Source organism: Giraffa tippelskirchi, chromosome 5 (genome assembly GCF_054371585.1).
Source record: "Giraffa tippelskirchi isolate mGirTip1 chromosome 5, T2T-mGirTip1v1.2.pri, whole genome shotgun sequence".
NCBI lineage: Eukaryota > Metazoa > Chordata > Mammalia > Artiodactyla > Giraffidae > Giraffa > Giraffa tippelskirchi.
The window spans coordinates 105,586,017-105,598,361 of NC_137279.1; the positions used below are offsets into that span (position 1 = coordinate 105,586,017).

A 12,345-nucleotide genomic window follows, 5' to 3' on the forward strand; every position below is an offset into this window, starting at 1 on the left:
CTCACAGCAGTGGAAACCATTATAGGAGAAGTTCAAAGGTAACTGACCAAAACAATATTATCCTATAAACTCACTAATCCTTCTCCAGTGAAATCCACACTTCCTTACCAACTAAATTTAACATTTTCTGAATTTATGTACAAGGGACTCAGATACTGTAAGAGTAAACAGATGATTAAGAAAACAAAGGTATTTGTCCTTCCTTCTAGAGCCAGAGCTCATAGTATAGAGCGTACAGAGTTGAGGGTCAGGGCAGAGGCAAGAAATATGTGTAAAATCTATAATAATTGGTAAAGTGTATTAAATGCTTGAAGAGAAAATATAGCGTGATTTGGGGATTCAGAGATCATATCCAAATGCATAGGGAGTAAAGGGATGGGAAGGCCCCCATGGTGAGAATTTGACATTTAATAGGAGCCTTGAAAGATAGAAAGTATTCTGAGACTTCCCAGGCTAAATTACTCTGCACAGGTCTTTCTTGGAACTCTCATGACATGTATATGTAATGGTTTGAAGCACAGATCTAGAGACAGACCTGGGCACATAACAGTGGCCTGGGCAAGGTAACCTCACTGAGGCTTAGCTTCTCCAATATTAAAATAGTGATTAAGAGAGTCACATCAAAGGGACACTGGAGCCAACTGAAAGGACTTCCAGTGGCAAAGCTGGAATGATCTGAGCAACAAAATAAACAACATAGTAGTAAATTATAACTAAGTATAAAATAAATACACAAGTCCATTCTTACGTGAGTGAGATGAAACAAATTTTCTTTATAGATGAATTCCAAATAATATTTTTAGATCTCTCCCCTTCTGGGAGGTGGAGCTTGGAACATCCCTGCTCCCTCAATCACCACACTTAGGGTGTGTTAGTGAAATCCAACTTCCAAAGAAACCTGGCAAACACAGCCTCAGCCAGGTGATCAAAGTTAACATCCTTATGATTAAGTCTTGCTGATTGTATGCACTCTCTGATGTGACATAATGAGAACGGCACTTCAACTTCTATTGTTTTCCTCTCCAAAATCCATAATCTCAGTCTAATCATGAGGAAATCATCAGACAAATTCCAATAGAGGACATCCTACAAAGTATCTAGCTAGTACTCCTCAATAAAATGGTAAAGACTGGAGATTTCTTCAAGAAAATTAGAGATACCAAGGGAACATTTCATGCAAAGATGGGCACAATAAAGGACAAAATAGTATGGACCTAACAGAAGCAGAAGATATTAAGAAGAGGTGGCAAGAATACACAGAAGAACTATACAAAAAAGATCTTCATGACCTAGATAACCACAATGGTGTGATCACTCACCTAGAGCAGGACATCCTGGAATGTGAAGTCAAGTAGGCCTTAGGAAGCATTACCACAAACAAAGCTAGTGGAGGTGATGGAATTCCAGTTGAGCTATTTCAAATCCTAAAAGATGAGGCTGTGAAAGTGCTGCACTCAATATGCAGCAAATTTGGAAAACTCAACAGTGTCCACAGGATTGGAAAAGGTCAGTTTTCATTCCAATCCCAAAGAAAGGCAATGCCAAAGAATGTTCAAACTACCACACAATTGCACTCATCTCACACGCTAGCAAAGTAATGCTCAAACTCCTCCAAGCCAGACTTCAACAGTACGTGAACCGTGAACTTCCAGATGTTCAAGCCGGATTTAGAAAAGGCAGAGGAACCAGAGATCATATTGCCAACATCCGTTGGATCACTGAAAAAGCAAGAGAGTTTCAGAAAAACATCTACTTCTGCTTTATGACTATACCAAAGCCCTTGACTGTGTGGACCATAACAAACTGTGGAAAATTCTGAAAGAGATGGGAATACCAGACCACCTAACCTGCCTCCTGAGAAATCTGTATACAGGTCAAGAAGCAACATTTAGAACTTGACATGGAACAACAGACTGGTTCCAAATAGGGAAAGGAGTATGTCAAGGCTGTATATTGTCACCCTGCTTATTTAACTTATATGCAGAGTACATCATGAGAAATGCTGGGCTGGATAAAGCACAAGCTGGAATCAAGATCACCAGGACAAATATCAGTAACCTCAGACATGCAGATGACACCATGCTAATGGCAGAAAGTGAAGAGGAACTAAAGAGCCTCTTGAAGAAGGTGAAAGAAGAGAGTGAAAATGTTGGCTTAAAACTCAACATTCAAAAAATGAAGACCATGACATCTGGTCCCATCACTTCATGGCAAATAGATGGGGAAACAATGGAAACAGTGAAAGACTTTATTTTGGGGGGCTCCAAAATCACTGCAGATGGTGACTGCAGCCATGAAATTAAAAGACTCTTGCTCCTTAGAAGAAAAGCTATGAACAACATAGACAGCATACTAAAAAGCAGAGACATTACTTTGCCAACAAAGGTCTGTCTAGTCAAAGCTATGGTTTTTCCAGTAATCACGTATGGATGTGAGAGTTGGAGTATAAAGAAAGCTGAGCACCAAAGAATTGATGCTTTCAAACTGTGGTCTTGGAGAAGAAGCTTGAGAGCTGCTTGGACTGCAAGGAGATCTAACCAGTCCATCCTAAAGGAAATCAGTCTTGAATATTCGTTGGAAGGATTGATGCTGAAGCTGAAACTCCAATACTTTGGCCACCTGATGTGAAGAACTGACCCATTTGAAAAGACCCTGATGACAGGAAAGATTGAAGGCGGGAGGAGAAGGGGACGACAGAGGATGAGATGGTTGGATGGCATCACCAACTCAATGGACAAGAGTTTGAGCAAACTCCAGGAGTTACTGATGGACAGGAAAGTTTGGCGGGCTGCAGGCCATGGGGTCACAAAGAGTCGGACATGACAGAGCGAGTGAACTCAACTGAACTGAACTGAGTACTCCTCAAAACTGTCAAGGTCATGAAAAACATGGAAAGATTGAGAACATGTCACAGGCCAGAGGAATCTAAAAAGACATGACAAATAAGGGCAATGTGACATTCTGAATGGGATCCTGGAATAGGAAATGGAAATTAGTGGAAAAACTGATAAAATCCAAATAAAGTCTGGAGTTAATAGTAATATATAAACAATATTAATAGTTTCTCAGTTTTGACAAATGTGTCATGGTTATGTTAGCGGAATATTAGCAGAAACTGGGTAAGGAGTATACAAGAACCCTCTGTACTATCTTTGCAACTTTTCTATAAATCTAAAATTATGCCATGTACTTCCCTGGCAGTCCAGTGGTTTAGACTCCACGCTTTCAATGCAGGGGGCATGGGTTCGATCCCCAGTTGGGGAATTAAGATTCCAAATGCTGCAGTGCATGGCCAAAAGATAAATAAAATCATTCCAGAATTAAAAACTTATTTTTTAAAGTGGTCACAATAATAGATATACCTGAGACTGTTTTAACAAACAAATGAAATAATATCTAGAATTTGGTCCATAGCCAAGAGCACACCCTCAGTAAATGGTGGTTCATTATCATGTACATTCAGGTTCCCACATCATCTCCCAGGAGCTCATTCCTAACCTGTTCCAAGTGTGTGAGTCTGGTCTCCCCTGCTATGCTGCAGGCTCTTGAAGGGTATGGCAAAGCTGTCCTTCTACTTCTCACTCAACACTAACACAGTCCTGGGCAAAGGAAGATGCTGAATATATTAACAATGTGTATCCTGCCTTTTTGGCATAATAAACATTTACTGGCCGAAGTCCACAACTTAACGTTTTTTACAAGTGTCTCTCTGCCTAGATAGATGAGGAAGTTAGTTTTAATTTCAAAATGTACTTGCCAGCCCAGGGAGACTTATCTTAGAAGAAAACAAATGCCTGTCTTTATTCATGGATACCAGGGAAGTCTCTACCCAAGCAAACTTCAAATCTCCGTGATGACAAGTCCTGTGTATAGAATTTCTGTGGGTGATAGGGGAATGCTGTTTGTTTCTTCCTTCTCCTCCCCACCCTAACTTTACCCTCCAGGCAGAAAACTGCATAAAATTCAGGAGGCTTCACAGGTGCCTGGGAAAATAAACACCCAACTTCCCTAGTTAATAAAACTTTTTGTATGATCACGGGAACTCCTCTTACGTGGAGAAATTTATTTGTGTAACAATTACATCTAGAACGTAGGTCCTCGGAGTTTGCGATATTGGCCAGAATGCTGTGATATATAGCAATACTAGGAGCCGATCACTTTTTTGCATCTACAATACAATGAGCCATACACAGCCCACTGGGAAAGTACTGAGTCACTTCAGTGTCTTTGTTGTAAGACCTAGCACCTCAAAGGCTACATTGTCTTATCGTCCAACCTTGACATCTGTCCTTTTGACCTACAGCCTTCAGCATCCCAGAGGTGAATGTGGACTATAACGCCAGCTCGGAGAGCTTACGATGTGAGGCTCCCCGATGGTTTCCCCAGCCCACAGTGGTCTGGGCATCCCAAGTGGACCAGGGAGCCAACTTCTCAGAAGTCTCCAACACTAGCTTTGAGCTGAACTCTGAGAATGTGACCATGAAGGTTGTGTCCGTACTCTACAACGTCACAATCAACAACACTTACTCCTGTATGATTGAAAACAACATTGCCAAAGCCACAGGGGATATCAAAGTGACAGGTGGGCTCCTTCACACTTGTGGTATGAGTTTATTGTGGTTATCATCAAGTATAAATTAAAATTTAATTTCTTTAGCAGATATATTACATACTAGGGCACAGAAAGTTTCACTGAGACTTCAATCACAATTCCAGTTGAGACTGCATTATGTAAGAACAAAACTAATACAAAACAGTATCTATGGCCTACAGGGCAAAGCTGACAATTAGTTTTCATTTGTATGCCTTCTTACTGTCTGGAGAGCTGTGTTTAGGATTCTGAGGCCCTGTCTAACTCAGAAGGATTGCTTTGGTAAAACAGTGTCTAATAAAAAAAAATCATCTACATAATAAAAAGAGAGTTCTTCCACTATCCTGTGGAACAAATTGATGACTATACCAATTAGAACACTTTTAGTTGCCTATAACACAAAACAAAACCAACTCAGGCCTAAGCTAAAAGGGTATTAGGATATCTCATGAAACCAAGGTCAGGAAATACAGTATGACTTGAGGAACAGCTGGAACCAAGAACTGAAATTCCATTGGTATTCTTTGTCTTTCATTTCTAGTTTATTCTCTAGTAAATTCTGTCTAATTTACTCTCTTTTGTTTTAGTCAACAGGGAAAAATATGGTTGCCAAGAGCTCTTACCTTTAAAAGTCTCTTTCACTCAAGAGAGTAACTAGACTGAAGCTCAGTGCCTCAGTCTGACTCTACATTCCCAGAAAGGCTCAACTTTGGTCAGCTACCTGTACTTGGACAAATGAGACAGTACCTGGATGAAAAGGCCTTCCCAGAAGAGAATGAAGTGCTAGGCATTTAAAACAATGAGTGTTAACAAGAGATCTCAGTTTAGATCTTAATTAAAAGCTCCAAACTATATAATGAATGCTCCTAATAGAAATGGCAATAACTGAACAAACCACAGAAATTGAGCACAGCTTTTATTCAGTGAGCAGGTTCTTGTTCAGTGCATGCTTATCGGATACATTAGAACAAGTGCTCCATATACCAGTACTAGGACTATATACAACTTTTAGAAGCGTGACAAAGCTCAAAATCAACATAAATTAACATAGCTCCTTTTTACCATGCACAGGGTAAGTTTTTAAACAACTGAATGAGACTGTGGGGTTTGTATCCTGTGTTCTCTTATTGCTAACTGGGGTCATTCATTCAACAAGTATCTATTGAGTGCCAAACACATGAAAAGCAATTTGTAAGTCCTATGAAACACTAAGATGAATAGCACAGTTGTCATAAGAGAAGTTAATCAGGGTGGATATGGTGTCTAGGGGAAAGAGTTATTATGAGTATAGTGGCTCAATAGACGAGAAAGAGTTCAAGCTGGGTTTTGAAGGGAAAAAATGACTTTAATAGACTAGAAAGGCATAAAGTCAAGAGCCTATATCAGTGTCCGGGGGAGAAATTACAAGGATCTTAACTGGGGCAGTGACAATGGGAAGGAAAGGGGGAAGAATCAAAAGTTAATGAAGAAAATAATCTACAAGCCTTGGTGACACAAATGTGCAGGACAAGAGAAAGAATAACTTGAAAGGGGTCTGATATTTCTACCTATATTGCTTAGGAGGTTAGTAATGCTGCCAACAACAACAATAATGAAAATGTAGGAAGAGCAACGTATTTGGTAAGAAATTAAAGGTTTTAGAAATGCTGTGTTGGAAGTGTCCACTGTGTACAAAGGTAGAGATGTCCAGTGCTTAGCACATGACCCAGCACATGACAAGTCTGGGGGAGGCTTCTTCATCCCTACGCCACAGACTTCTTCCACGGGAAGAGACCCTACTACCAGTGTAACCCTTCTGGTCTCTCTCTTCTTCCCTCTTTCACTCGTTCTCAGAGGAGGAGGAATTAACTCACCCCATCAGCGAGTTTATTAGGGGAAGCATAAGTAGCTCAACACAAGAGCTGAGCTGCTTGTTATTCTATAACACAAGGAATTATGTTCCTTTCTCTCTAGCTAACCAGAAATTAGCTTCTCTGAGTCATCAGTTTTCAGGGGCAGGATTTGCCCTTGCGGGAGAAAGCAGGCCCCGGTCTTAAGAGGCCTACAGCCCACTTCCCTGCAGACAAAGCATAATTCTTTATTATCAGCTTTATCAGGAGTAAAGGTGATTTTAGTCTTCCAGTTGCCTCACTTTTTTCGTCTTACTCTTTAACTGGTTCAGAGCTCAGTAGGGGAGAGGGTGTTTATTGGACTCCTTTGAATTCAAACAACAGGCACTCAGAAATATTTTCTGAATATTACATTTTTAAACTGACATACAGTAGTAACTATAAATACAGATGTGGAATTTAGGACAGAATTAGAGCTAAGGAGGTGGATTTAGAAATGATCAACTTAATGAAAGTAATGTTTATTAGGCTTGAGTGGGGTTACTGTTATTTTTATAGCTAATACTTATTGAGTGCTTACTATGGGGCCAGGTTCTGTTCTAAGTATTTATACGTATTAACCCATTAATCCTCATAGGAACCCTTAGAAGTTGATTATTATTTTAGCCCTATCTTATAGATGAAGAAACTGAGGCACATATAGATTAACTTGCCTAAACTTGCCTGAAGTCACACAGCTATTAAGTGTCAGAGTTGAAATGAACTAAATGACATTGGACTATCTAGGGAGAAAATAGAGTAGAGAGTAATTTAATTCTTCATTTTTGCCTTTCTCTACTTCAAAATGAGAACAATATTTTCTCATTACTTGGTAGTGCTGTGATGAAAGCAAATGACACAGAGCCTGTAAAGGTCACTGCCTAGAGGGAAAAAAATATGTCTGAAACCAAGGACTGGCGGTGGCTGTTGGTTTAGCCTATTTTTTATTTGGTAACCAATAGCAATCTGTTTATTGGCATCGTTTTTCATTTGGCTGAGTGCTCACTGGACTGGAAGAGAGAATGGAGTATCTTTCAAGAAAGGGAAAGCTCTGCCTTTAAGCCAGTTACAGAAAGGTGGAGAATGGGTTACAAAATTCCCCCCAAATTAGGGCACAAGTTATATTAGGAACAACTTGTTCTGCTTTGGGGGTACTTTTCTTTGTTAACCAGCCATGTGAAGAAGACATCACCTTTTCCTCTATAATCCTGAACTTCTTTCTCTTCCTTTACAGACTCTGAGATTAAAAGGCGAAGTCACCTACAGCTGTTGAACTCAAAGGCTTCCCTGTGTGTCTCTGCTTCTTCTGCCATCGACTGGGTACTCTTGCCGCTCTGCTTTTATCTGATGCTAAAATAACATACTTTGGTTACACAGAAACATGCAAAGTCATTCGTATGACAGGTGAGATGAATCACAAATGGTGTTGGGGATCCTCTGTGTATGTTTGTGCTTGTGTCCCTAACAAGAATCAAGCAGCCTCCAGCATCAGCCTCAGAGAGAAACGTTAATAATGTCAGAGCAGTAGGTACTATTTCCACTGCTATTGTAAAAGGTAAGCATTTGTTAACAAAGAGTATAGACCTCATTGACAGACTTACAGGAAAACCAACTCTATACAATTCAAGTATTTGTATAAATTCAAACACCTTTTCATTTATTGAGTCATCCTTGAAGGAAAACATCTTACTGAAGAGAAAGAGATATTTGGCCCTGACCCATTACTCTGAATTTCACAAAGAAACATGACATGAGCATAATCACATAAGTAGCTTCTCCCCACCCAGCAATGCCCCCACCCGCCAACAAAGCCCCTGTTGACTAGAGAGACTTGACAAAGCACTCACCAACTAGCTTTCCTGCTGAGACTTCCCACTGTTCCTTCAGTCCTTTGGCTCTACTTATTGGTAGGACATTTCTTTCTAAATATTCTTCTATATGCAGAATTTGCATACCACTGAGCTTATGAAGTTACAGTCAACACTACCATGGATGCCACCATGTACCAAGCTCACAACCTTAGAGCTATTTTTGTCCCCCATCTGTCCTCAGGTCAATTTGATACCAAGCTGTCCAGTAGTTGCCCATGTCTTCCAGACTACCCTAATCCAGCTTCATCATTTTATGCCCCAACTAGTTCTAAAATCTTGTACTTATCCTTCCTCTCTTTCAGGTAATAGGAAACAAGGTGCCAGAATAAAAAAAATTCAGGTGCTCTTTTCATCACAGCGTTCCTTTACTCTGCAACCTAAAGTGACTCTCAGGGCATTGTCACATCAAAGTTAAAGTCCTCAGCTCTGCAGTCACAATTTTCTAAGTTTTTCTTCCTAAGGTTCCTCCTTCTCTCGGCTATCTACTACTGCTCTCTGTCCTTGCTCCCTCTCTCTCACTTCTTGGAAATCTCCTCTGCTGCTAAGTCGCTTCAGTCGTGTCCGACTCTGTGCGACCCCATAGACGGTAGCCCACCAGGCTCCCCCGTCCCTGGGATTCTCCAGGCAAGAATACTGGAGTGGGTTGCCATTTCCTTCTCCAATGCATGAAAGTGAAAAGTGAAAGTGAAGTCGCTCAGTCGTGTCCGACTCCTAGCGACCCCATGGACTGCAGCCTACCAGGCTCCTCTGTCTATGAGATTTTCCAGGCAAGAGTACTGGAGCGGGGTGCCATTGCCTTCTCCGGGAAATCTCCTCTACTCTATGGTAATTCAGGTCCACACTTCCTTCACCCATTTCCTAATGGTCCTTTTATTTCACATCCCCTTGGTGAGCCTGTATAATTTGTAATATCTTACACTCTCTAAGGCATATATTCTTTGCCTAGATAAGTCCTCAAGGGCAGGCAAAAATCTGCTAGCTGCTTTGCTTTCTTGGGGATGGTAAAAAAATATATATTATTTATTGTTTAAAAAGTGATTGAATTAAAAATATAATGTTGTATACGTGGATAAAGGTAGTACATGGATATTATAAAAATTGCAAAGATTACAAAAATTGCAAATAATTAAATTAGAGGAAACCCTTTTTTGGGGGGCTGCTGCGGGGATCAGGTCAGATCATGTTTCCCAAGTTAAGCTAGTTTTGCTATAAACAACATGTTTTTGTTGTATAGATTTCTGTTTGCACAGATTTTTGGATTGCGTTTTCATTTTCATTTATCTCCAGGCATTTTTTTAAATTTCCTCTTTGATTTCTTTATTGACTCATTGGTTGTTCAGTAGCATGCTCTTTGGGCTCCACATGGTGGGTTTTTGGTGGTTTTTTTTTTCCTAGCAGTCTTTTTTCCTTATAGTTGACTTTTAGTTTCATAGCATTGTGATTGGAAAAGATGTTTTTACATAATTTCAAATTTTTTTAATTTACCAAGGCTTGCTTTGCTGCACTGCAGCATGTGATTTACCCTGGAGAATGTTCTATGTGTACTTGAAAAGAATATGTATTCTGATGCTTTCAAATGAAATGTTATATAAATATATATAAAATCAGTAAGGAAACACCAGCCTTAAATGACACATTAGACCAATTGGAGACTTTATACTGTCTGGATGACCTGTCCATTACTGTAAGTGAGGTTTTAAAATCCCCTACCATTATTGAGTTACTGTTGATTTCTCCCTTTACATCCATTAATATTTGCTTTATGTATTTAAGTGCTCCTATGGTGGGTACATATATATTCGCAATTGTTATATCTTCATCTTGGACTGATTCTTTGATCATTTTATAGTGTCCTTGTTTCTTATAACAGTCTTTATTTTAAAGTTTATCTCATCTGATATAAGTTTTGCTACCTTGCTGCTGCTACTGCTGCTAAGTCGCTTCAGCCGTGTCTGACTCTATGGCTACCCTAGTTTTCTTTTGATTCCAACTTATATGGAATATCTTTTTCTCCCTCACTTTCAGTCTCTGTGTGTCTTTAGATCTGAAGTGAGTCTCTTGCAGGCAACATACAAACAGGTCTATCCATCCAGCCACTCTATGTCTATTGATTGGAGCATTTAGTCCACTTAAATTTAAAGTAATTATTGATATGTATATTCTTATTGTCATTTTTTGCTAATTGTTTGGGGGTTCTTTTTGTTAAGGCTTTTTTGCCCCTTTCTTCTTTGTCCTCTTGTGATTTGAGGATCATCTTTAGTATTATGTTTGGATTCCTTTTACTTTTCTGTGTATCTAGCATAAGTTTTTGGTTTGTGGTTACCATGAGGGTTTTAAATAGCAATAAAATATACACATGATTGTATTAAGTTGCTGATCTCTTAATTTCAAAGTACAACTCTGCATTTGGGCTCTCCTCCCATCTTGATTACTGTTTTTGATATCACATTTCACATCTCATTGTTTTATGTATCCCTTAGCTGCTTACTAAAGATATAGATGATTTTTACTACTTTTGTCTTTTAGCCTTCCTACCAGCTTTGTGCATGACATGATTTCCTACCTTTATGTTTGCCTTTACCTATGAGCTTTTTCCTATCATAATTTTCATGTTTCTAGATTTGACCTTTTCTTTTTAAATTAGAGAAGTTCCTTTAACATTTCTTGTAAAGCTGGTTTGGTGGTGCTGAACTTTTGCTTGCCTGTGAAGTTGCTGATATCTCCATGGAATCTGAATTAAAGAGTCCTACTGGCTAGAATTTTCTTGGTTGTGGGTTTTTCCCTTTCACCACTTTTAACATATTGTGCAATTCCCTTCTGAACTGCAGAGTTTCTGCTGAAAAGTTAGCTGATAGCTTTCTGGGAGTTTGCTAGTATGTTATTTGTTGCTTTCCCCTTGCTGCTTTTAATATTTTTTTACCTTTAGATTTTGCTGTTTTAATGACAATGTGTCTTCACATGTTCCTCTTTGGCTCCTGTACGGGACTCTCTGCACTTCCTGGACTTGGATGTCTGTTTTGTTTTCCGGAGTAGAGAAGTTTTCAGCTATTATGTCTTCAAATATGTTCTCAGTCCTTTTCTCTCTCTCTTCTCCTTCTGGGACCCCTGTAACATGAATATTAGTGCACTTGATGTTGTCCCAGAGGCCTCTTACACTCTCATTTCTTTTCATTTTTTCTTTTTTTCTGTTCAGCATCAGTGATTTCCACTACTGTCTTTCAGTTCACTCATCCATCATTTGCTCTAATGTTGATTTCTTCTGGTATATTTTTCATTTCAGCTATTCTATTCTTCATCTCTGTTTTGTTGTTCTATATATTTTCTCTTTGTTAAAAACTTTTAACTTCTTGTTCTTTGTGTCTCCCTATTTCTTCGATCATCTTTACAGTCACTACCCTGAACTCTTTCTCAGGTAGATTGCCTAGCTCCACTTGGTTGTTCTTCTGAGGTTTTATCTTGTTCCTTTGTCTGGAAAACCTTCCTCTGTCACCTCATTTTGCTAAGCTGTTTGTATTTTTATGTATCTGGTAGGTTGGTTATACCTTCCCACCTTGGAGAAATGCTATTTTGTAGGAGACCTCTTAGGTGTCCCAACAGCACACTCCCCTCTCATCACCCAAACTACATGCTCTTGAGTACTTTATATGTGGGTTGCATGGATCCTCCTGTTGTTGCAGGCTGGCTATGTGGGAGGTCTAGTAGACTTGGTTGGCCCCTGGTCCAATTGGTATCCAGGCCATCCACATGAATTTAGGCTGCCAGCTACAGAGGCAGATGACTATGGAACCTTAGGGGGACCCAGGGCTAGTGTTGGGTCATGGATGGCTGGAGTCAGGGTCCAAGGAATTCTGGTAACGTTGTCTGGTGAGTGACAGCAAGGGTGTCAGTGCCAATCTACTGGTGGGCAAAGCTGTGTCCTGGAATCTGGTTGCAGGGCCCAGAGCTAGTCTTGGATTGTTGGGGGAGGGGGAGGGGGAACTCCTGATACAGTTGGGACCAGGGTCTGGGTGTCTCA

The 12,345-nt window shown here is 39.8% G+C and overlaps 1 protein-coding gene and 1 long non-coding RNA gene across 6 annotated transcripts in view; one reads left to right on the forward strand and one right to left on the reverse strand.

The window, feature by feature from the left end:
* VTCN1 (V-set domain containing T cell activation inhibitor 1) overlaps positions 1-12,345 on the forward strand; it is a 69,791-nt gene that overhangs the window by 53,751 nt on the left and 3,695 nt on the right. For all 5 annotated transcript variants that reach the window (XM_081492992.1, XM_081492994.1, XM_081492991.1 and 2 more), the window contains exons 4-5: positions 4,304-4,582; positions 7,694-7,863. In XM_081492992.1, coding sequence (XP_081349118.1) covers positions 4,304-4,582; positions 7,694-7,818 — 404 coding nt within the window. In that variant the 3' untranslated portion in view covers positions 7,819-7,863. The remainder of the gene's footprint in view (positions 1-4,303; positions 4,583-7,693; positions 7,864-12,345) is intronic.
* Positions 1-12,345, reverse strand: part of LOC145507124 (uncharacterized) — a 61,561-nt gene that overhangs the window by 14,511 nt on the left and 34,705 nt on the right. The window lies entirely within an intron of this gene.